The sequence below is a fragment of the Aquarana catesbeiana genome, linkage group LG04, assembly GCF_042186555.1.
Source record: "Aquarana catesbeiana isolate 2022-GZ linkage group LG04, ASM4218655v1, whole genome shotgun sequence".
In the NCBI taxonomy this organism is placed as follows: domain Eukaryota; kingdom Metazoa; phylum Chordata; class Amphibia; order Anura; family Ranidae; genus Aquarana; species Aquarana catesbeiana.
The window spans coordinates 475,699,118-475,725,433 of record NC_133327.1 but is presented as its reverse complement, the minus strand read 5'-3'; the positions used below and the strand labels follow the sequence as shown (position 1 = coordinate 475,725,433).

The 26,316-nt window shown below is 45.5% G+C and overlaps 1 protein-coding gene across 13 annotated transcripts in view; it reads right to left on the bottom strand.

Moving 5' to 3' along the window:
• Positions 1 to 26,316, bottom strand: part of LOC141140434 (uncharacterized) — a 358,905-nt gene that overhangs the window by 125,212 nt on the left and 207,377 nt on the right. For 12 of the 13 annotated variants that reach the window (XM_073627612.1, XM_073627618.1, XM_073627604.1 and 9 more), the window contains one exon: positions 7,140 to 7,601. In XM_073627612.1, coding sequence (XP_073483713.1) covers positions 7,140 to 7,601 — 462 coding nt within the window. Of the gene's footprint in view, positions 1 to 7,139; positions 7,602 to 13,734; positions 14,291 to 26,316 lie in introns of all 13 variants that reach the window. The other variant, XM_073627614.1, reaches the window with a different exon arrangement.

The window sequence follows — 26,316 nt, the reverse complement described above, 5'->3', positions numbered from 1 at the left end:
CTGTAAACTGTTGAACAAACTGTTAACCAGACACTCTCTGTTATGCAAAAACACAAGGGGGGAGTGATTGGTGCATCGCCTGGTCCCCAATGGCGACCAAACATTGCACAGTGTGGAATACTGGAACCACAGTAGACACCTAGTGTTATATCTCATACAGAAGAGATGAAATATTGGGAGCAACATGGGGACCAAAATGTGGCAAGTAGAACCGGTTCCCAGCAGAGTGAAAACTGGGTTCAATGGATTTCCTGCTGGGCATTAAACAGCATGAAAGCCAGAGTTAAAAGGAGATGAGCTTCAGGCAGCTGTGTCCTCTCTGTGTCATTGTCGTCGTAAAGTAGACTCATTTACATCCAGCCAGTCAGCCGCTTCCATTGCTGTGCCAAAGAAATGAGCTCTGCTGCCAGCCGCAACCCTCCAGCGAGCCAGATATAACATGGTGTATGGCAACTCCGGACATCTGGAGCTGGGGTTTTCTGCCTTCCCCTGTATCAACTGTGGGTATAGGATTGTGTATATAGGAGTGTATGATTTTTTTCCCCCCTTTTATTGGTTGAACTAGATGGACTCGTGTCTTTTTTCAACCAGACTATATAACCAGCCTGTCCGATTTTACATGCGATTATTGCTAGCGGCTGTTCTAGCACACATCCATTATAAGGCAGATCTGAGCATAGCTCAGAGAGGTGGAGTTAGAGCAGTTGCTGCAGCCAGGAGACAAGCGTTCTCCTGTTTAGGAACTGAGGCAATATCCTTGAGGTGGCACTCTCTGTGGGAGAGGTTGGAGAGAGTTGGGCCAGCTGAGAGACCATAGTTGAGACAACTGGGAGAGAGAATTCAGGGGACCAGAGGAAACTGAGTCTCAGAGGAGTGACAACACCTGGAGTTTCAGGAGAACCCCTTCCTAGAGGTCAGGAGTGGGCCTGTGCAGCATGGTACTGCGACCAAGGCTGAGTGAGCCTTAAGAGCCAGGTGGCTTGGCATTTTTCCTTTAATGTATTTCTGCTGAAGAAGAACCCCTGTGGGGGCAATCCATGTGTGTATGAACTTTCATTTTGTTATCTTTAATAAAAGTGGGCTACCATGCCCTAAAACTGAGGTTCCTGTTGGCTGTGAACTCACTGAAAATGCATCTACCAATGAGCTAGACATCCCCCATATTACAAGTGGTTGTCAGATGCGGGCAGACGGTGGAAAACTGGGTCTCTGCTTCAGCAGTGAGTTTTGTCAAGGAATTGTCAGTGGCTGTTTGTGGAAGTGCAGCCAGGTGAGGAGCATTGCATGCAGGTGGTGCACCTGTGAGATTTTTTTTTTTTTACTGCTGTGAACAGTGTAACCAGCTGCTGTACGTGTGACTATAAGGATGAGGCGGTCAAAATACAAGAAGTTCACGTTAAATCAAGTTAAAGGGAAAGTGCCGGCTGTTGTCCAGCTTCCTTTGTCCCTGAGTGGGAAGTCAACATGGTGATGTCCAACTTCATACGGCCAATGCTGCCTACAGAAGAGGCTGAAGATTTCCTAATGGTTGCAACATGGAGAGCATGGCCTAGAGACCGGTGGCCAGAGTTGCTGCAACCCTTGTTGCTGAATCAGTTCCGGGTATCCTACCAGAAGATGGGTCCAAGCAGAAATGATTGCGACAAGTACAAAGCCAAGATTCTGCTTGGGGAAATGTTCCGGTGTGAATGGGAACACCAGCAATGCTCCAGCAAAAGGAGGTCATCACCCATAGCAATGGGAGAGGCATCACTGGAACAACAAAGCATCAGTCAAGCAATGGCTCAGGAGAGCACGAGTGTGCATCAGTGTACCAGCCCTGGGTCTTCTGCAAGAATATCTGTTGTCACCCCTGGCAAAAGCCTGCAGGGGGTACCAGTGAGCATTAGGAAAGTAAAGTTGTGCATTATGGCTGCTTTTGTGAAGTGGTCAGCCCAGAAAGGAGGGCACAACAGTCTGCAACCTGCATGAGGTGTAGCCAACAGTCTTTGGCATGCATGTCTGCTGTTACCCCTAGCAACAAGGATCCTGTGTTACCTGCAGGGGGTGCCGGTGGGTCCAGAAATGCTGCAGTGTTGCTCTATGACCACATGGGGGTGTCAGCTTGTGGAGACACCACAGATGAGAGACAACGCGCACTTAAGTTAAGGCAATGACACCGGCTACAGGAGTTGGTAAGACTGTTGCAGTTTATGGGACAGAACCCAATGAAGTGGGAGTGTGTCCAGCGGGGAGATCCACAGTACAGGTGGACTTGCTGCAGTGTGCTACCCAGAGTAGTGGGGAAGCACAGGGTGAAGCCCAACTGACAACAGGACTAAAGACTAAAAAAAAACATGGGGACTGTACTAGGGGTGACCAAAGAAATCCATATACCATGTTCCCTAGAAACAGAGACAGGTGCTGCAGGGTTGCCCAGGGAAATTTCCCAGGAGCCCGCAGTGTTGGAGTGGAGGGTTTCCCAGGTCAGCTGTGGAGCTGCTTAAGTGGGTAAGAGGCTAACCACAATAGCTACAGCTACATCCAAGCGTCATGATGATCCTGTACAGGTTAAGAAATGTATTGCTGGATATGTCATGTTTGAGAATAATGTTGCTAATGTGTTTACCAAAAATGATGGGAGTAGGAGGTCTCCCGTAACAACCAGAGGCAGAGCAGCAGCGTTGTCCAGAAAATCTCCAGGGCGCTCCCTGTGCTGGAACTGGAGGTTGTCCGGGATCGCTCTGGTGCTACTCTGGGGGAACTGCACCACACAGTGAGTGTGTATGGGTGCAGACTACTCGCCCGGTATGTGACCAGGTTGGTGAGCGATTCGTTCAACCTGTTAAAGCTGGTGGTAGTGTAAAGCTGGGTTTGATGGTAGTGCCACCAGAAAAAACTGGTCAAAATAGTATTTTGCACCCTGCCTTGGGTGACGAAGCATCATCCCAATGTGACATAAGTAAAACTGTTCTTGTACAATGTGATGCGTATAGAGATGACAAATGTACAGTATTGGGTAATGAGTCCCGGGTTTCTTTGGTGCCTATTGGAACCAGTGATTCAGTGCTGCTGAACGCCTTTCAGGGAAGCATCATGGACTGGGAAGTGTGGTGCAAGGAAGCTGTTGCAACACTAAACAAAGTGACCATTGGTTACAAAGCTATGATGTGTAACAAAGGTGTGGACATAACACCTGCTATGCCCAACCGAGATATTGCAGAGCGGCCAGTGGTCAAGGGCGCATTGGCCCCGGCAGAGATTGGTCCCCTCCAGTCAGAAGGACCTGTTAAGGGTGCATGCATGGCAGCTGTGATATCCACAGCCCAACTGCTGGAAAATATTGAGTGCAAAAATGGCAGTGTGACTTGTTATGACCTGCAGCGGCTCACTAATGCTGTGGCAGAGAGGATAAATGTGAGATGTACAACTGACAGCTCTCCAGTTGAGAACCAGGCTGTGATGAGAGTTATCTCTAGTGAGGTGGAGGTTGCTTTAAATGTCTCTACCTTTCCAGCTTCAGTGGATGAGCCCCTCCACGTCCTTGATAATGGAAAAGTCCCTAGAAAGGACTTGTATGTAGATGTGGCTCGCAATAAGATGACTAATGCACTGCTGAAAGTGTTTGAAGTCCAAAAAGCACATTTGCTGTACACTTGGGTGTCTCCACCTTGGTCGGACAAGGTGGTACTGTGTAGTACCAGTAGGTGGAGCCAAGTAGTACAAGCTATGCTTGGTGATAATTAATCACAAGAGGAACTGGTTAGTACCATATTTATTAGCAGTATGGCAAATGGTCTCAAGGTTCTCTGAGAGGGTGCTTCCAGTTAACGGTTTGGATGGAAGGCGCTCAGGAGAACGTTTGAAAACCTTAAAGGTCTCTGCGTCTCATGCGGTGACCAAGAACACTCGCGATGGTGCGGTCTGAGGTGTGGCTGAGCAGTGGCCAGTAGAGGGCATGGACACGACCTCACCCCCACTAGACCTCACGTGAAGGAAGGGGCCAAAATAGATATGGCAGTAGCGGAGATTTTTCCTGTCATTCGCAAAGTAGTACAAGTTAAAAGGTACCTGGAGACACCGTGTGGGGGGGAAGCACTGGTGGTATTGGAAGTGGTGACATCAGAATTTGTAAACTGTCGCTAGTTGGTAACGCTAACAAGGGGTTAATTGCCGTGGGTAACCTCAGAACAGTTAAAAAAACCAAAAAAAAAAAACTGTTGTGATGGGCAAAACTGGTATCGTGAGGGAAAAGGTGCTTCCTCGTCAGGCGATTAGGAGCAGGTTCCCTATATCAAGAAAGTGAGGGTATCAGGGAAGGCAGAGTTCCCCCAAGAAAGGCAAATAAGCCCAGAAACCTCAGAAGAGGGAGAAAGCGCAGGATAGAAACTAGTGGGATCCCATGGAAAGTCAGGGTAGCACTTACCTGGAGGCACACCCGGGAAAAGGGTTGGGCCTACGTGACTGACAGCCGGCACAGAGGTGTCCCACCCACGATGATGGGTGCAGGTGTTCCTCCCTCTGGATAAAAACATAGGGGGGGTATGTGAGAGACCCTGTCTCGGTGAAAATGAGTTTAAAATGGAGTCAGTTTGAGAAGCTCCAGCAGAAGTTTTGTGAACAGAGAAAATTATGTTTTCTACATTTTCTCTGGATTTGGTAAGTCTGGAAACTTGAAGACTGCAAAGAGCATTGAGTGGGAGTCTTCAGTCTTGTGTCCAGGTTTTACAAAAATTCTGCAGGTTGTGTGTGTGTCCAGGTGCACACATCCATTATAAGGCAGATTTTAGCATAGCTCAGAGAGGTGGAGTTGGAGCAGTTGCTGCAGCCAGGAGAGAAGCATTCTCCTGTTTAGGAACTGAGGCAATATCCTTGAGGTGGCGCAGTGGCATAGGTCAGTGGACGGAGAGAGTTGGGCCAGCTGAGAGAGTCTGGCAGACCATAGTGGAGACAACTAGGAGAGCCAGTCCAGGGGACCAGAGCAAACCACGAGTCTCAGAGGAATGACAAATCCTAGAGGCCAGGAGTGGGCCTATGCAGCATGCTACTGCGACCAAGGCATTTTTCATGTATTGTATTTCTGCTGGAGAAGAACCCCTGTGGGGGCAATCCATGTGTGTATGAACTTTTATTTTGTTATCTTTAATAAAAGTGAGCTACCACACCCTAAAACTGAAGTTCCTGTGGGCTGTGAACTCACTGAAAACGCATCTACCACTGAGATAGACACCCCCCATATTACAATATATATTTTTTGGATCCATATAAACTATGTACCCATTTTAAAACTGGTTAGAGATCTCTTCACTAGGCCCTAAAATACCCCTCATGAAACAGCTCTAGATAAGGCTCTAGATAGGGCCTTTAGACCCCTGTTGACAAACGCGCAGCTAATGGGCTGCATGTGGCCCACGGCCTATTGGGCACCATATAAATAGCAGAGATGGCAGCAGGGTGTTCCAACACCCTGCACGGAAAGAGAGACTGTACTGTGGGTGGAGTTATCTCCTTTTACTACCATGATCACCAATGGGTGGGGGGGTTAATAGTACTGGGTGTTATTATTGCGTTCCACTGACACCAACGTTGTTGTTTATTACAGCGTCCACTGACACCAACGTTGGGGGTTATTTTATGGCGTCCACTGACACCAACGTTGGGGGTTATTTTAATGCATCCACTGACACCAACGTTGGGGGGTTATTAGGTTGTCCACTGACACCAACGTTGGGGGTTATTTTCCTGCATCCACTGACCCCAACGTTGGGGGTTATTACTGCATCCACTGACACCAATGCTGGTGGTTATTACTGCGTTTTACCTATACCAATTACTGTGTCCACTGACACCAACGTTTGGAATTACTATTATGTCCCCTTACCCCAATGTTGAGAGTTATTATTGTGTCCACTGACATGAGTGCTTAAGGTTACTGTACTCCAACTTCTATGCATTGTGATACGCTGCAAAATATGCAGCAGGACCTACATTTTTGTTAGTGCTGCTGGAGGCTGTTATATATGCTGCTGAAAGTGTTGGCCACTATAATACAATAGTAAAGATCTAAAGATCTCTGCTGTGTCTTTCAATGAACAGAAGTGTAATAAAATGTGCCATTGCTGATATAGGTCCCAAAAGTTTTGTGATTATCTGTGAACAATTTTACTACACTTCTAACAGATGTCCACAAAAAATGCACCTAACATGTCTTCAGAAGCATGTTTTATATCAACACTATGCTATGTTTTAGCATAAAAGGGAAGAGGATGAATGAGGAATCAACCAGAAAACTTGTAGCATATCGGTCTTACTTTTGATCTTTAGCCCACTAAGTGCAGCAAAGCTGATCAATCTCTTCTGAAGTATGAATGTGAAGGAGTGTCTATAATGTAAAGCAGTGAGAATACAAAGTATATATAGCTCACTGATACAGAGGTCTAATGAGAAAGAACCACTTCTAGTCAAAATACAATAACACGTGAAACAAACAGCTTTTAGCGCTTAAATATTCAACACGCAAATGCAAGATGACAGTCATTTCTCTGCTGTTGACAGTTTCAGCAAAGAAAGACTGTAGGGCAATGCATTTGGGACAGAGGCACAAATAAGAGTAGAATCTGAGTAAAGCAAAAATAATTAGGTCCAGCGAGGACACAAACGTTAAAAGAAAGTCAGAAAGGCCACAGGAAACAGTGATCAGTATCAAACATACTAGAGCAGCAGCTGAGCAAGAAAAAGATTGGAGGTTAGAAAAAAAGAGTAATGGAGAAAGGGACAAAGGCGGGTCGAGAGGAGTGAAAGATGTGGGAAAAGAGGAAGCACTTGAGGCTCTGGGTGGAGGTCATCGAGGATACAGGATAAACAGTCAATAAAATGGCAACATTACATGGCTGATTTATTTACCATTGTTGGCATGAAACTTGAAGCCCAAGCACATAATAGTGGTTTCAACTGCTTCACTATGCAGTGTTGCAAGGGATGTGCAACTCACATTTAAAAAAAATAATTACAATTTACTTTTTAGGCAAAATAGTATGTGTATATGTATTTCAGCTTGTATTTACCTGTTTGCATGGAGTTCTGTTTAATCCTGTGTGAATTCTACAAAACAAGTCCATATAAACAGTAAAATATCAAAATGAAAGAATAGAGTTTTATACCTGGGACAAGTTTGCACCTTCCCCAGTGCTTTCCAAGCTGTCATCTGTGTTTTCTTCCTCCTGTTGCACCTCATAGGTGTCAGGAAAGCGGGACATAGATGGAGCCGGCACATCCTGGTCAATAGTAAATTTCAGAAGATCAAAATACCACAGTCGTGGTATATAGATTTCATCACCCGAAGCACCTGCATTTACTGAAGCCTCCACTTTCTTCAACTCTTTCTTGAACACGGTTCGTAAATTTGCAATCTTATTTTTAACAAGTTCTAGGGTTGCTGTAGGGCACACTGACTTACATAGACTGAGCAGTTTGTCATATGCCTCTGCTTTTTTTTGTCGATTGGAATAATCAGATGATTTTACTCTCCACAAGCAAGGTAAAGATCGATACATTTCAATGAACTCTATCAAAAAATCTGGGTTCATCAGACATTCTGTCGACATTTTCCGCTCTCCAATCACCTACATAGAAAGAAAAAAATAAAAATTAAATTAAAATGAGCTGCACTGACCTTAATTGAAGACAGGATTTTTTTGTATGCCTTGTAAAATTATTTTCTCTGCAATCACTGAAGGACACAATGAAGATCTTTAGATCTTGACCATTGGGTAACATGGCAACACATTCAGGAGTAGGACACCAGACACAAAAGAAAAAGACTATGGGCGGGCCGCCGCTGGTGCTGGTGGTCAAACTTCCCATCTGCTACAGGCAGCTCAGTCACAAAGCAGTATATGGAGCAACAACTAGTAACCGACATAAACAAATAAAGAGTGCATGCAGTATCCTTCAAAGATTGCAACGAAAAGGACTTTCTGACAAGTAAAAAGAGAAATTTCTATTTTCTTCTCTGTTCATTAAAGAACACAACACAGATCCATAGATCCTGAAAGCTAGGACTTCCCAAAGAAGGAAGTGGAACAGACTATGGAACCACTCCATTCAGGCAGAGTAATTACCGTATTTATCGCACCCTAATTTTAGGAGGGAAGTTTAAGGAAAAAGCTTACATTTTAAATTAAGAACTTTAAAGCAAAATTAGGGTCACAGCTCATCAATGCACCCTGCTCAGTGCCTATCTGCAGCCATTAAATTGACCAACAATGCAGCCTGTTCAGTGCCCATCTGCAGCCTCACCTTTCCCATCATTGCAGCCTCGCCAGTGTTGGATTATCCCTGCTGTCTCCGAGGGAAGAGGAGGAGCGAGCACCGCTGAATTACACAGAGCCGTGATCTCCTGTGTACCCAGCGCTCCGTCACTCACAGCCACGCCTCCTGGCCCTGCTCATATGATAGACAGAACAGTGGCCCAATGCAGGGCCAGGAGGCGTGGCTGTGAGTGACGGAGCGCCGGTTACACAGGGGATCGCGGCTCTATGTAATTAGGCGGCGCTTGCTCGTCTTCCCTCAGTAGACAGCAGGGATCAGCGTATAACACGCACCCATGATTTCCCCCTGAGTTTAAGGGGAAAAAAGTACATGTTATACGCCAATAAATACGGTACACTGCTACCTGCAAGACTATGCAACTAAAACAAGCATCTGCAGATGCAACACACCAATTGGTCAAACTCTGTGCTGAGACTCTATCCCTCTGCCTAGAAGAGGATGGAATATTTAGATTTAATTAATTTTGTGCAAGGACATGTTCCATAGGAATAGGTTCCTTCATCCACACTATGGAGCCGGATAGAGAAATTCTACCTGCATTGTATTCTGACAGCGGAACTGTCTGCTGTCAGAATACACTGAAGTAGCTGCAGACTGCTGATAAAAATTTTCCAACAAGCCTTAATAATCAACTTTTGTCGAACTGGCACAGTCACACATGGATTGAAATTCAACTGCTCCCTGCTAAACCAGCAGAATTTCAATACATCTATGGCCAGCTTTAGTCTTTATGGCTACATAGGCATCTCCTTTACAGGTTTCCTAATGTAGCACCCCCTTGTGTACATAGTGTGAATAGGTTAGGTAAATTTTAGTTAAGCTTCACTGTAGTCGGTGGAGCCAGGATTAATTGGGATCATGTACAGTTCAGCTGGCAGGCTCTGAGGGCTGAGTCTGTCGCCTTCCCCTGGCTTCTGGAAGCTTCCAGAAAGATCCAGAATTTAGTGGGCAGAGGAATGGAGATAGACGCCTGAATATTTGTGGGAGCTCTACCAATCCCAGGGTAAGGACGTGCCTAAAGGTGGAGAGTTTCGCCCACAAACATTCTGGAGCCTGGCCATGTGGACAGAGAATCCAGGATCCAGAGGCCTGGAGGGGACCCCTGTGCTTGCTGGGGAGCTCTGACTAATCTTGTGCTAACGTACCAGTGCTGGGATCAGTATTGGAAGCACTGCCAGTCTGTCAAAAGTAATTTCCCCTGGAAACATAGGCTAGAGTTTTGTGCTAAGACAGGGAGGCTTTCTCTATCCGGCTCCATAGTGTGGATGGAGGAACATGGGTTTTTTTTTTCATGGTCTGCTTAACAGTTAAGATAGGTAGGATTCAAGAAGAAATGGGGCACACCGAGGTGAATGGTAAAATACAGGCTCTACAAAAGTAGCATGCCCAGCCCCCAGTTGTCCCTCACATAAAACCCAGGGATCACCAGCTCAAAATAGATTTTTTATTTTTTTTAAAAATGGAGAGGCAACAGTAGACCCACGGCACCCTGGAGTGGTCAAATGCGCCAGCAAGAGAACTAGCGCGTAGTCGTCTCCATTCCAGTAGAAAAGGCCACTTATAGCAGGACCACTGGTGTTGGCCATTTTAACACGACTGCTGGCATCTGCCCATTTGCAATAGGACTGCCAGAGGTCCCCCAGTTGCTGTAAAAACTTGCGCCATGGAAATGGGGGTATTGGCCACCAGCAGGAACTGCCCACAGGCAATGCTTTTATGTTTCGAGAGTCCTACTTTTGAAGGTGGCGGTATAACCCAACAGTCAAGATCTGGAGTTGCACAGTGGATCTCCACTGTGCCTTTTAATAAAACCAAAACAAAAATATTTTCTTTCCACCAATAATTCCATTCAATAACTTTTTCATTACTTTGGTTGAAGTAATACATATACTGCTTTTTTTAAAGACAAACAAGTACTAAGCATTGTAAAGTTATTTAAAAATTAAATAAAATTTTTTTATTTTAATTTTGCACTTTTTGTTATTGTGAGCAATAAGCTCAATGGTACATGATCCTAGAGAGTACATCATATATTTCAAAACGATAGCGCCAATTGCTGGAGATGCGGCCCAGCTAGGAAATCAATACTTCAGATTTTGCGGTCATACCCGCGGATCCAAGCTTTTTTGTCGAGATTTGTGCGCCCTGATCCACTCGCTTACTGACCTGTCTCTGAAACAGAAACCAGTAGCAAGCCTCTTGCATCTCAGCTTCCAGCCTAAATAAAAGTACCAGACCTCTCTGGTCCAAAATCTAATCAATGTGGCCAGGGCATGTATCCCAGCGCTTTGGAAGTCCATGTTGTAACAGTGGATAAAATCTGTCAATGACAATGCACATTCCTTGAGGAGACAAGAGGTCTGTTTCTGTAAAGACATGGTTCTATTTGGACCTAGTTCACCTACACTGAGAGATACAGTAAACTTCTTATACCCAGTTAGACACTACTGGTAGTGTGAGAAATTTAAGGTGGCCCACCGGTTCCCCCCCATAAACCCAACCCACCTTTTCTCCCTCTGATTCCCCCTTCTCATATTTTTCTGCTCCCCTCTATTTTCTCCTCTTACACTGACATTACCCATTTTTAAGTATTATATAAGAACCCTCATGGCGGCATTGCAAATTTCACCCCCCCTCTGCAACAAAAAGCCCCTGCTGATACTTGTGTATTGCCTTTTCACAACTTGTGTCAATATAGATGGGTCATCCTGTTGGCAACAAATTCCCAGTCTATCCTCCGTATAATTTTGATGATCTGATCACTTCATAATTTTATTCCCCCATGAGGAATGGCCCGTTTTACCCGAAGTACTGGTTACTGCTAGGTTTGATCTGTTTCCTTGCAGTAGGTTTTAAATACTTTGTCCTGTTACTTTGGATTTTGCCTAATACTGTGCATTTTGTTGCAACAATAAAGAATGAAAAAAAAACAAAAAACACAAACACCACACAATGTGGCTTTAACCTACGCTATTTACAATAAAAAATAAAGCTGTACAAACACTTTAAACAATGGAGTTCTGTGGCCATTTCCCTCTAAGATCCCCTCAAGTCTCACAGTATTTTTTTCATTTTGGTGTCGTTTGGTGTTGTCTTGGTTTTCCACATTATACCCATTAGCATTTGTAGTCTACCTCAAAGGATTATACATTTTTTTATTTCCTAAATCATTAGATTCAGTTACTGCATTCCTTCTTTTTTAGGCTTTTTCTGCCTCTGTTTTCACTTGGTGATATGGTCAGTAACACACTTATTGCATTAGAGTACCAACATTCTAAATGAATGAGCAAGAGAAACACCTTGGGAGCGCGAAATTCTCAGTCTGGGAGGAGGGTAGTGTTATGCCGTGTACACATGACTAGACTTTCCGGCAGAAAAGGTCAGACGGAATCATTCCATCGGACATTCCGATCTTGTGTGGGCTTCATCGGACTTTTTCTCTTTCTAAAATTCTGACGGACCTAGAAATAGAACATGTTTCAAATCTTTCCGACGGAATCAGTTCCTATTGGGAAAACCGCTCGTCTGTATGCTATTCCGACGGACCAAAAATGACACAAGGGCAGCTATTGGCTACTGGCTATTGAACTTCCTTTTTCTAGCCCCGTCGTACATCATCGTGTTCTAAACGATCGGACTTTGGTGTGATCGTGTGCAGGCAAGTCCGTTTCAGCGGAACTCCGTCGGAAAGACCGTCGGAGTCTATTCTGACGGAAAGTCCGGTTGTGTGTACGCGGCATTAGATGCACTAGCAGATTTAGATGCACTAAACAAATTGAAGACAAAGTCTAGCTAACACTTAACAGAAAAATGGAAGCTGATTGCACACAGGATGCAGACTTACTGTGACCAGAATTAAGCCAGTAATTTAAGATGGTTTCTTTTTTGCTCGCAACCCACAGCCCAGTAGTGGTCTTAGCAGTTAAGGCTTTTCATTTTTAAGTTACAGCAACAGTTTTGTTGCTTTTGGGATAAAAGTTTTATATAAATAAAAGCGGATCATTGTAAGCACACCTGTCATTGTTAAAGCATAGGGCGTGTGAACCCTTAGGGAGAGACATTGAAAGAGGGAAGGATCGATGTTGTATAGAAGGATCACTATGGCGCCTGGAAGGAAGGATCCCTAAGGCACATGGAAGGCAGGAAAGATCACTATGACACATGGAAGGCAGGAAGGAAGGATCACTATGGCACATGGAAGACGGAAAGGAAGGAAGGACCGCTAAGGCACATGAAAGGCAGGAATGATCGCTATGGCACATGAAAGGAAGGATCGTTATGGTTCATGGAAGGTAGGAAGGATCACTATGGCAAATGGAAGGAAGAATTACTATGGCACATGGAAAGAAGGATCACTATGGCACTTGGAAGGCAGGAATGAAAGATCACTATGGCCCCTGGAAGGCAGCAAGGAAGGATCACTATGGTACATAAAAGGAGGGACGAGAGACTTCACTCACCTGAGGCTGACTGTTCTCCACAGGCTCAGGCAGTGAACATTGTGTGCCCTGCTTCTAAATTTCCACCCACACAACCCTTTCACAGCCACGGGATTGGCTGCACTTTTGTGGGTGGGCATAGGGGGACATGGGGAGGTGGTGGAGCAGATCTAGCCCCCTCTGCTCTTCCATTTTGTAGAGCAGGTGGGCTACCTGGGGGCCTGTGACTGGCTGGGCACTGAGCGAGTCTCAGCTGCAGCAAGGTGCACACTGACAGGTGGAATAAAGTGCCGGAACTTTAAAGTGCCAGCACTGGGCTCCGTGGGACACCGGGATTTACTTGAAATCCCGAGACATTCCTGGTGAATCCAGGACAGTTGGGAGGTATGGTTAAAAAGTTTGTCTCAGCCCTCTAAATGCTACATCTGCAGGACAGTTTGTTCTGATGTTTTTCAACAGACTTATTGGCTAGTTCACCAGGTGTAAATAAAAAAAATAAATTCAGCTATCACATTTAATTATTGGTAAGCTGCAATATAATAAAAGTTTGCTCTGTGACCTTGGTGCTAGATTATGAATCCCGCTCAAGCTGGGGAAGCTAAAGTCACCAGGGAGAAAGATACAGGCTGTCAACTGAAGCGATGTATGTAAAAAAAAAATAAAAAATAAAAGAAGTGCCACACTTCTGTCCAGCTAACCTGGTGTAGACTTGAAACGGCCTCAGCTCAAGAGTAATAATAATAATAGTGTAACCATTTTTTTTTGCTTTGTGTTTAATATTACTTTAATTTGGAAGCGGATTTAGATAAAATCCCTAGTACTCATTGTGTCAGCCTACTATCAGCTGGATCTGCCCCTCGTGAAACTTTTAGGATTACCTACTGAATAAGCAAATAAAAATTAGGTCTCCCAGTGCCCAGCATTTCTTTGATCCTTGCACTAGGACACTCATGTTTTTTTGCTAGAAAATAAGAACATTTTCTACCTTCATACCCTGGTTCAGCATGTCCAAGGTAAGATTTCTCAGCCTGCTGTAAATCCTCCATCTTTGAGAGTTGACTCACTCCTCCTGGAATGTCACTGTATGGCTTAAATAGCTGTGTAGGAATCCTTAGCAGCATGTCTTCTATGCCTATATTCTTAATTGCTTCATCCATCCCTGCAGCACTTTGCCTAGGCCTCATTCTGGCCTTACTTTTTCTCAGTTGGCCTTTTCCAAGATGGTGTCAGTTCATTCTGGGCATCTGACACTAATGTTGCCAGAAACCAGAAGTCTGGGTTTCTGAAGTAATGGGACACAGGGTGGATGCTCTGGGGGCTTTATTTTCTGGCTTTACATTTTGGCAGATCTTGGATTTTTTCCCTCTGGCAGACTAGATAGGAGTGCTTCTACTCCAGGTATTGAGGCACAAAGATCTCATGGCTCTAGGTAGGGAACAAGCACTGTGAGCTCAAGAAATGCTGCAAGATCTGGAAGAGGCCATTCATGATTCCCTCTCGATGCCATTCTGGATCATTCAGAAAGCCCTCCACATCCAGGACTACGGTAGGCAAAAATTGTTAAACAAGACAGGGTGAAAAAAAAACAAAAAACAAATTGAACGATTCAATGCACTCAAGGTGGTTGTGTCTCTTCAAAGGTTGCCCCTTGATGCTACCCTACCCTCCACAAGATATGATAAACTACAAAATAGACATTGAATTGAAGAAAGTTACATATCAGTAGGTGCCACCTGGACCTTTGTCATCAGTGCTTTAAGGCAGCGGTCCCCAACCTTTTTGGCACCATGGACCGGTGTGGCAGCCAATTTTCCCAAGTACTGGGGGTGGAGTGGGCGGCTGTTTGTGGTGGAAGGGTCAGGTGATGGATATTCACAGAGCTGTCCTAAGCCCCCTTCACACCACACACACCCTTTACAGCAGAGACCCCCTTTATATCAGGGTCCACAGTTCCTCATTACATCACAGTACCCCCTTTAAAGCAGTCCTACGGTGTCCAGTTTCCCCTTCACAGCCCCGCTTTACATTACAGTACCACTTTACAGTGAAGTTCCCTTTACATTAATATGACAGGGACTGCTCTGTAAAGGGAGCACTGTGATATAAAGGGGACTGCACTGTAATGATTACAGTGCAATCCCCTTTATATTACAGTGCCCCTAGCAATCACAGCTACCTCCATCATAGTGCCCCTTCTGCAGTCTGCCCCCCCCCCCCTTTCCGCTCTAACATCAGACCTTCCTATTCCAAGCTCTGCATTCCCTGAACAGGACAGAGGCTGTTGTCAATCCATGTGTCCTCTCCCAGCTCCTCTGCCCAACCCGACAATGTCATCCTCTCAGCAGGGCAGGGGGCGGGAGGAGCTCTCCATTCTGATCTGCAGCTCCTCCCGACACCTGCCCTGCTGATAGGAGGACATCGTCAGCCAGGCGGAGGAGTCGGAAGAGGACACATGAGCAGCGGTGGAACAGTTTTGGTTGTCGCAAGAATCATGGCATATGGTGACAGCCAAGAGGGCATTTTGGTTAAAATAGAAGTTAGCTGATGGGGCCTTTAACCCTTTCGCTGCCAGGCCCTGTGCTCCATTTTGTACACTCAGGTAGCCAGACCATTTTTGCAATTTTTCCATTGTTTTATTATTGTTCACTTATAGCTTTCAAAGTTTGTAAAAGACCCCCCAAACCATATATTTTCTGAAAGCACATGATCAGTAGAATAAAAAGAAGGTGTTACTGATTTCTAAGGTCCCACAATATTTGCCCAAATGTTTATCAAAACAATATTTTTGCTACAAATCCACAAAAATCATAATTAGCAGATAAATACACAGCAAGTTTTACAAAATTCCTAGTAAAAGCTTAATAAAATAAAAGCTTAACCTGTATTGAGTTAATAAATAACAAATATTTGTAACTTTTAAATTGCACCTTTTTGAGAAATGGTGAGAATTTAACAGACACAATAGTGTAAATATCCAAATGTCTTAAAAATTATGAAGGTTTTCATTTTTCCCTTACAGCTTTCAGAATTTGTGAAAGACCCCCAAAACTATATTTTTTCTGAAAGCATATGACCTCTAGAATAAAAAGAAGGTGCTACTGATTTTTTTGACCCCGTGGGATTTGCACAAATGTTTATCAAAATAGTATTTTTACTAAAAATACACTAAAACCATTATTAGCAGATAAACACACAGCTAATTTTACATAATTCCTGCTAAATCCCTACTAAATATAAAAGCTTAACCTGTATGGAGTTATTAAATAATAAATATTTGTAAATTTTAAATTGTGCCTGTTTGCAAAATGGTGAAAATCGAACGTACCCAATAATTTCTCAAAAAATCTGTAAGTTTTCATTTTTTACTTACAGCTTTCAGAGTTTGTACAAGACCCCCCCCCCACCCAACCATTTTCTGAAAGCATATGAACTCTGGAATCAAAACAATATGTTTGCTAAAAATACACTAAAATCATTATTAGCAGCTAAAAACACAGCTAATTTTACAAAATCCCTGCTAAATTCCAACTAAAAATAAAAGCTTAACCTATTTGTAATTTTCACATTGTGCCTTTTTTTAAAATGGTTAAAATTGAACGTGCGCAAAAATGAAAATATGCAAATTTCTCAAAAAATCTGAAGGTTTTCATTTTTCCCTATTCAGAATTTGTGAAAGACCCCCCCAAACCATATATTTTCTGAAAGCAAAGGACCAGTAGAATAAAAAGAAGGTGCTACTGATTTTTAATATCCCACCACCATAAAATTGTACGTATGCAAAAGTTTCTTAGAAAATCTGGAGGTATTCCTTTTTCACTTACAGCTTTAAGAATTTGTAAAAGACCCCCCAAACCATACATTTTCTGAAAGCACATGGCCAGTAGACTAAAAAGAAGGTGCTACTGATTTTTAAGGCAGCGCGATATTTGTGCAAATGTTTATCAAATCAATATTTTCGCTAAAACTACACTAAAATCATTATTAGTGCACATAAAACACAACATAACTTAAAAAATTCCTGTTAAATTGCTACTAAAGCATCGTTCACGTGTGGCATACTAAAGTGTACGCCCATGGGGGGGGCATGTTTACCTGCACAGGTGTTTCATGCATCCCCGTACAGGCAGTCCCATTTATGTCAATCGGGATGAAATGGCTGCACAGGCATAGCTGCTGTTCTCAATCTGACATCCGCGTGGGTACATGACCCCGAAAGCAGACAGTGTGAGCTCAGGGACATGCGGACCCACATGGATGTAAAACTGGGAGCAATGGCTCTGTTTGTGCAGTTGCTACATCCCAAATGACATCAATGGGACTACCTGCACAGAGATGCATGGAACACCTGTGCATCCATGTAAAGGTACGCTTTGTATGCCCGGTGTGAACAAGGCCTTAGGCCCCTTTCACACAAGCACACTGATGGAAACTGCCTGTCCGTTGTCCAGGCAGGCCCAATGGGACCACCCATTGTTCTCTATGGAGAGGCTGATGTAAATGGACATGTGTCCGTTTACACCCGCCTGCATCTGATCCAGTCCAGTCCGCTAAAAACAGAGGGATGGGGATCCCATTCCCCATCCATCTAGCAGATCGGATCAGATGGTATCTGATGGAACTGGACAGGTGGTCCGTTTCTATCCGACTGCCCCATAGAGAACAGCAGGCTGTGTCCATCTCCTCTATGCATTAGTGGAGCGGACATGGACCTGTCATAAACCTGGTCAGCTGGGATCAGCAGACAGATCCCCCGATGATCAGGCAGATCTGCTTGACAGAGTCTGCTCTACGTGAAAGGGGTCTAACCAGGAGCGGCCGGTCCATTAGGGGCGCCGGACTCACACGTTTTGCATTAGTTTTTTTTTCCAGCCACATCATTAGAACCTGAGGCTCTAATTGGCTTGGAAAAAAGTTGGGCTCGGGGCACAGAGCATTGCACCCCGAACCCACCCACTTGTGACAATAGCAAATTAATATTTGATATTGTCTCCCGACTTTTCCTGGCCAATCAGATCGGATCAGATCAAACGGATCGGGTTGGCCGGGAGGAGAGGTGGAATCGGGTTGGCCAGGAGGGAGGAAGCAGTGGTGAGTGCGGGGGGGGGGGGGGGGAGCACTTGTAATATCAGCTGGATGCCATTTTTAATTTGCTTATTTACATATGTGGGGGTATACAGGTTGATTTTGTTTTTTTGTTACTTCCCCCAGTTTGTCAAGCAAAGGTTGACATGGTGGACGATGGCTACCAGCCTGAACCAGGGTTTCTACAGCAACGCCATGGATTTGATCACACGTTTCACCGACACTAGCTGGAAGTGATGGTGAGCATACTGCTCTGCCCACTCTGCACAAGGCATACACACGCAGTTGTCCAGTTCCCTGTTCTTTGAATTACCAAAACAGAGAGTGTGACGGGAGTCACTTTGGGCGGGGGGCCCGTGGAACCCAGAATCCCTTGGGGAGGTTTGGAAACCTTTGTTTCAGCTCCCCATGCACCTCCTATGTCTAAGTCACCCTGTGTCTCTAATAGGGGTACAGGGTGACTGAGAAATCCAGTCTGATCTGTACTAATCTGATTCACTGTACAACCACACTGGAATGTTTTGTGTGTGTATAATATATATATATATATATATATATATATATATATATATATATATATATATATATATTATATGGTCTCATACCGTGTACTCTTTGCTGGTCGTTTTCTGTCTGCCTTGAATATTATGGGATGTGTAAGTGTGTTTGCTGTGAGGAGGATTTCTCCAACAGCTCTCCCTGCTGATTGGACAGTCTACCCTGCCTGGAATGCAAAGGGGGGGGGGGATTGTCCCGAGTATTACCTGTGTTTTCAATAAACAGTTCATGTTCCAGCTTGCAGCCAAACGAGTCCTGCCTTGTTTTGTTCTTAGTTTTAATATAATAAGATCCGATATCTATATTCAGACTGAAAGGAAGCGGTGTAAGAGCCCTTGCACACTGGGGCGGTTTGCAGGCGCTATTGCGCTAATAATAGCGCCTGGAAACCGCCCCGAAAGTGCCGCTGCTTTCATTCCAGTGTGAAAGCCCCGAGGGCTTGCACACTGGAGCGATGCGCTGGCAGGACGGTAAAAAAAGTCCTGCCAGCAGCATCTTCGGAGTGGTGAAGGAGCGGTGTGTATACCGCTCCCTTACCGCTCCTGCCCATTGAAATCAATGGGACGGCGCGGCTATACCGCCGGCAAAGCGCCTCTGCAGAGGCGCTTTGCGGTGGTATTTAACCCTTTCTCGGCCGCTAGCGGGGGTAAAACCGCCCCGCTAGCGGCCGCAAACCGACGGTAAAACGCCGCTAATAATAGCAGCGTTTTACCGCCGACGCCGCCCCCCACCCCAGTGTGCAAGGGCTCTTAGACGAAAGCACTCAAGCGGAGTGTGGGACATTTCGTTACAGAGAGTAATTAAATCATTTGAGCCAATGCTGCAGGAGCACCACATAAGGCTACGAATAGACAATAGACAGTAGCTTACATCTCCAATCAGAGAGGGTACAAGGAGTTTTTGGGGAAGAAATTTTACTGGGAATGTCATCCTATTGGTTGCCTCTTATCTTTCGGGTCCCATAAGTAGGTGGGGGGGGGGGTGGCCTAATCTGTCATTTTCAGAATTACAATGAATGGTTGCTGAACCAAATCCTTCAGGAGATCTTCCAAAAGTGGGGTACACCAGATGTGGACCTAAGGGCGGTGCCATACAACTTTCATCTACTGACATTTTTTTCCAGGCATTACTGCCCCGAGGCAAGAGGTCAAGATGTCCTTGCTCCACAAATGGGAGATTTTCAAAGTTTAAATCTTCTCTTAAATGTCTCTCATCCTGATGCCACTTTTGAAGATTCAGCTCAATAATCTTGTAGTCACTGCAATCCTAGCCTTTTGGCAGAATTGGGCGTGGTTCCTGATAGCAAGGCTAATAATGATAGCTTCTTCAATTGCAGTCCTGTTATATTAAAGACCTCCTTTTGAAAGACGACCACCTTCATCCAAACCTAAACCAACTTAATTTGACAGCCTGACGAGTGAAAGGAAAAGAAAAGCCAGTTGGCCATCAACCATGGAATCAGACCACAAAACTCTTGTCAAACCGGAAAAGTCTCTACAAATTCCACAAACCATCTGGTTTCGGAAATATTGCACACGTTTGCAGTAGAGGGGGAGTTTTTTTTTTTATTTAAATTTTTTATTTATAGCAAACAAAAGGGGGGCCCACACGGACCAAATATTACATGCATTATATCTTCACCACGAATTATAACATAACATATTTCCATGGTACAACACACCTTATTATTGACAGGTAAAATGAAATCTTGAGATCTTGTTACTACAAGGCCATTGTGTTTGCGGAATCGTGGCGACTCGATTAGAGCAGTCCCATATGTTCCCCCCCTCCCTTTTCCTTTTTCCCAAAAAGATATGGAAGGGTCCTATAGTCAAGAAAGAACAGAAAAAGAAAAGGAAAATATAGTGTGAAAGAGGTATTGAGGAAGGGAAGGGGTGGGGGGGGGAAAGATCTTCAGGATCATGGAGCATATGGAGTATTTGTTGTAGTGCAACAATATTGTTGAGTTCCTTGTGTCCAGCATGCAGCAGACAAATTTAAGTCGGAGCAGGCTCTCTCAAAGCTTGACCCTCATCAGAATATATAAACATGTTCCACAGCTGCCACGTTTTGGAGAATTTCTCCTGCCTATTTTGTGCCGTGTGGATGAGGTCTTCCATGTGTTTGATTTCTTCTACTTTTTTGATCCATAGTGCTATGGATGGTGGGGCTTTGGACTTCCACTTTAGTGGAATGCATGCCTTAGCTGCGTCCAACAGATGGCGCAGCACTGACTTTTTGTATGTTTTTATGGGAATGTTTGCCGCATGCAGGAGGAAAAAGGACAGATCATCAGTAATGGTGTAATCTGTGAATTTCTGCATCGTCTGTTTGACCGTTAACCAAAAATTCGTCAGTCCGGGACATGACCAAAAGACATGTAGTAGTGTTCCTTTTTCCGTTCGGCATCGCCAGCAGAGGTCGGATCCAGCCGGGAAGAATCTACTCAACTGTGCTGGGGTTCTGTACCAGTGTGATAGAATTTTGTAGCTCGTCTCTTGAGTTTTGGCGCATATGGAGGATTTGTGTGTGAGTTTCAGTATCTGTTGTTTCTTGGCTGAGCTAAAGCTACAGTTCAGCTCCTTTTCCCATTTGGTTAGTCCTGGTGGAACAAAGTCTGATGGGGGTGTATTGAGAATACTGTAGGCCAGAGAAAGTGTGTGTGGTAGGGTCCCCTGTGTTGAACATATGTCTTCAAATGTGGTGAGTATCTGTCCGCTCACGGGGGGTTGAATGGTTTTGAGGAAATGACTCAGTTGAAGTGCCCTCAGAAAGTCCAGTTTATATGTACCTGTTGGATCAGTAAGTTCTGTGGTTGTTTTCCAGCATCCTCCACCACTAAAGTGGGAGGCTTGATAGAGGTCCAACCTAACTAGGTTCCCAAATACCGTGTCCTGTAGTCCTGGTGTAAACAACGGGTTCCGTAGTATTGGGTAAAGGGGGGAGTTCAACGAGGATAAGGTAACCCGCATAAAAAGTTGAGCACAGATTTTTATAGTGTTTCCTATTAATGGGTGTCTCCTAATCTCTGCCAGGATAGCCGGATAACACCAAGGAGCCCTCCTAAGAGGAATTTGGCTTTGGTTTTGTTCCAGAGTAGTCCAGAGTTTGGTCTCTTGGTGCCGACACCAATCGATCAATCTTCCCAAATGAACTGCCTGTAGGCAGTAGGCACGAACGTCTGGTAGTGCTAGGCCGCCTGACTGTTTGGGGAGAACCAATATTTTGTGAGCAAGTCTCGGTTTTTGTTTAGCCCATACAAATTCCGCAAAAGTCGATTGCACCTTCTTGAAGAAGGGTGTAGGTATGTTCACCGGTAGTGCTTGCATTAGATAGAGGAATTTGGGGAGTATGGACATTTTTAGTATGTTACACCGTCCCACCCAGGAGTGCAAGCCTGTGTCCCATTTGTTTAGAAGTTCCCTTATTGTTTTAAGTAGTGGTGGAAAGTTTAGATCATAGAGCCGGGATAAATTGTGGGGAATTTGTGTACCTAAGTATTTTAGAGCCGTGTTGTTCCATTTCAAATGAATGCTGGATTGGAGATGTAGAAGTTGTGCATGTGGTATTCCAACACCCATAGCTTCTGATTTAGCGAAGTTTATCTTCAAGTTAGACAGGTTACCGTATAGTTCGAACTCTTTAAGCAGATTCGGGAGGGATATTATTGGATTTGTGAGTGAGAACATAAGGTCGTCCGCATATGCGGACACCTTATATTGGGTGTGATTTATCTCCACCCCCTTGATGTTGGGGTTCAGCCTTACGTGGCATAGAAAAGGTTCAAGGGATAGAGCAAAGAGGAGTGGGGAGAGAGGGCAACCCTGTCTTGTCCCATTGGTGATTGGGAATAGGTCTGACAACGTCCCGTTTGCCCTGACTCTAGCGGTCGGTGTTGTGTAGACTGTCATTATCCATCTTAACATCTTACTACCAACTCCCGCATGTCTAAGCGTTTCGAACATAAAGGCCCAGTTTACACGGTCGAAAGCCTTTTCAGCATCTGTGCTGACAAAGACACTCAGCGTTTTTGTGCGGTTGGTTGCATGGATTAGGTTCAACACCTTAATGGTGTTGTCCCTCGCCTCTCTAGTGGGCACAAAACCCACCTGATCCAAATGTATTAAGTGGGGGAGGTGTAGCTGTAATCTGGAGGCTATTATGTTGGTGAATAGTTTGATATCCGTATTGAGTAGGGAGATTGGCCGGTAACTTCCACATTGGGTCGGGTCTTTCCCTTCTTTTGGGATGACCGAGATCTGAGCCTGCAAGGTAGAGCTATGAAAACCGCCTCCCTCCGCATGGCTATTAAACAGCTCCACCATGTGGGTTCCCAGGGATGGCAGAAGAGTTTTATAATACTGGACTGTTATGCCATCCGGGCCTGGAGCTTTCCCCGGTTTGGTGTTTCCGATTGCCGCCTGTAATTCAGGTAGTGTGATAGGGTTCTCTAAGAGGTCACGCGTTTCCGTGGACAGTGTGGGCATCTGGGATTCAGTCAGGTAGTCTCTCATACGCTCCACTGGGGGGCCTGTCATGGGGATGTTATATAGTTTTTCGTAGAAAGATTTAAATTCATTGGTAATTTGTTGGGGAAGGGTCTTTTTATGGCCCATGTGTGAGGTAATATGAGGTATATATGATGCTGCCCTTTGAGTCTGTAGAGATTGAGCCAGCATTCTGCCACATTTGTTGCCAGATTCGTATATTTTTTTCCTGGTAATTTGCATCGCAGCCTTAGCTTTATGATGAAGTAAGTCAGTGATCTGTGTGCGGACTGTGTCCAATTCAGTTTCCAGTTGTCTGGTCTGGGACTGTTTATGCGCGATTTCTAGTGACTGTAGTTTATTTATCAGCAAGGTCATTTGTTCAGTCCTCTGTTTTTTAAGTCTTGAACCGTGTTGTATAAGGATGCCCCGTATCACAGCTTTGTGGGCCTCCCATACAAGACCCTTGTCGCTGCCCGTGGTGTCATTGGTTTGGAAATATTGTGTTATCTCTCTGGTGACTGCTGCTAGTGTCTCTGGGTCCTGTAATAGGCTAGCATTCAGTCTCCAAGGGCTTCTTTGTCCCTTGTAAAAGTCTGTCAAGGCATACCGCATCATGACCGGGGCATGGTCTGACCATGTAATAGAGCCTATAGTTGTGCTTCTGACTGCATGTAGTTGTCTGTGGGGTATCAAGAAATAGTCTAGACGTGAGTACGTTTGGTGTGGGCGGGAATAAAATGTATAGTCCCGTTCTCCGGGGTGTAATAGACGCCAGGCATCTATTAATTGTGCTGAATGCATAGCTGAGTAAATGGCTTTGCGTGTTCCTTTATGTGTGGAGGATGATCCCGTCGAGGTGTCCTCTGTAGGGAGAAGGGGGATATTTAGATCACCGCCCACTATAAGTTGGCCCTCTGAGAATTTTTGAAGTAGTTTCACATGTTTGCTGAGGAAAACGTCTTGGTGGCAATTGGGAGCATATAGGTTGGCTATAGTCACCTTCACTTCACCTATCTTGCCCTTGTGGAAGAGGTATCTTCCCTCCGGGTCTGTCAGTATAGCAGTCAGGGACCATGGGATTTTAGCCGATATCTGAATGGAGACACCTCTGGATTTGGCCTCTGAGTACGTTGAGTGATATACCGTCGGGTAGAGTCTGTTTTTCAGGATAGGAAAAGCATTTTCCCGGAAGTGGGTCTCTTGCAGCAGAACAATGTCTGCCTTCATGCGTTTCATATCGTTTTGTAGCATGCGTCTTTTTTCAGGGACATTAAGTCCTTTGACGTTTAAAGTTACAATGTGGAGTTCGTCCATGATCCTGGGGAGTAGGGGACTGAGGGATAAAGAAGGGGGGAGGTAAGATCAGAGGGATAAAAAGAGAATGAAAGGAGAGTAAGAGGAATCAGAAAGAGAGTAGAAAAGAGGGTAGAGATCCCTCGAACAATATTTCAAGTTTCTAATAAAGCAGCAATATCTTGCTTATACGCTCTACAGGAGAACCTGCGTATTGAGCGCAGACCTAAGTGGGAGTGTAGTCAGCAAAGGGCCTGGGAGACACCCGGACACCGCCCGCATCCCCCCCAGTCCTGTTTAATGTATAAGGTCAGGCAGGTGATGTATTGGCATATTATATAATAGACAAGAGGTAAACAGATGTAGAAACTTCATTTAGCAGCATTCCTATATAACAGTGGTAACGAATCTTAACACAAACGTCTACATGTGTATGGTTGAAAAGCAGGCCGGACATGCATTCAAAACGAAAATTGGAACATCTCCCCGATGGGGCACCCCCCGCCCCCACACCAACAAACCACCAATATTACTACTCCCCCACATATGACAAGGAACAGACCGCGGGTCAGGGCCCAGCGGTGGAGCGGGGGGCCGGCATCCGGAAAAAGACCCCGGCCCCCCCCCTCCCCCACCAACCCCCCAGCCACGGCCATACCGGCCATCCCCCACCCCCCCCGGCAGCCCCCCCACCCCCCCCGTCATGAATGTTCCAGACAGTGAAGCTTTAACTTATCTACTAAAAGGTTTCCCCCGCCCACCAGAGTCTCGATTGTTGCAAATAATCTTTTCCCCTAAAACAAGTAGAGCGGTCGGAGTGCCACAGCCCAGAGTTCACAGTGGCGCTAGGGGTAAAACCTCCTTACTGGACTTCAAGATGGTTTACTGACCATCCTTATGGATCTAGGCCAGTCGCAGGGTAGGAGGAGTTCACCTCTCCGTAAGTGTCCCTCCGTTGTGCGTCATGGGCTGGCATGGTCTCAGTGAGTATGCAGTCATTGAGAGTTTCCGCCTTGACTCGTAGCTCATGTTGGGGTGAAGATAATACTCCGGCGGGCTAAGCGAACGTAGTATGTTCTGACGGTGGTGTCCCTGTACATATTGCATAGATGCTCCTTGTGTGGGAGGGGCCGAGGGTTCTCCCCTGCGCTCTATTGTTCGGCCCTGTGGATTTGCATAGACAGACCGTAATCATGGCGTGGCCCTGAGGTAGCAGCATCACGTTGTCTCCCTATAACTCAGGGTGACCTGACAAGGGGATATGAGGCCCCCGTCCCCTCCCAGTGCGGTGATCTTCATTGTATGTATTTGAACCAGCAGAGGGGAAACTCAAGCCTCAATCACCCCACTGCTCCCCATTTCAAGAATGTGAAATTGAGTCTGGGTCTTGGTGGCAAACGAAATGGGCGGTATCCAGGGACCACGGGGGCCAAAAAGCGGGGGACCCCCCCCAGGGGATTAAACGGAAAACTGTGCCGCAATGTCCGGGCCCGCATCCCACACATCTTTAACTAATAAATCTCAAAGTTCAAGACTCACGTGTACCGCTGCTGTTGGAGGCTCTAGAGAGTCCCCGGTTCCTCTGAGATCTGGCTGGCTGGTTGGGTCTGGACGTAAGTGGTCCTGGGCGGCCCATCGGTCTTGATATTTTCAGCCGCCAGTTAGGCACTGGGATCGGATCAGACCCCAGGAAGGTAAAACAGGCAGGAAGATCTGCTGGCGATCGCAACGTGAATGAGGAATGGTTGGAGCGGAATATCACCGCCAGGGGATACCCCCATCGATAAGTGCAGCCGTGTTGTCTAGCAGCCTCCAACAGAGGTTTTAACATAGCTCGGCGTTGAAGCGTGGCTCTGGATATATCCGGAAGAATTTGTATTTGAGCTCCGTCGAATTCTATGTCTCTGCTGTCCCAAGCGTTGCGCAAGATGGTTTCCTTTTGAGCGTACCTGTGTAGACGGCAGAGGACGTCCCGGGGCCTCGCTGGGTCTGTAGGTTTTGGACCTAGAGTTCTGTGGACCCTGTCAATTTCCAGAGAGGGTGGGGGGTTTTCTAAGAGTCTGTGAAAAATGGCTGTTACCGTCTCTGCCAGGTCCTCTGGTCCCGTTGCCTCTGGGATTCCCCGCAGCCGCAGGTTGTTGCGT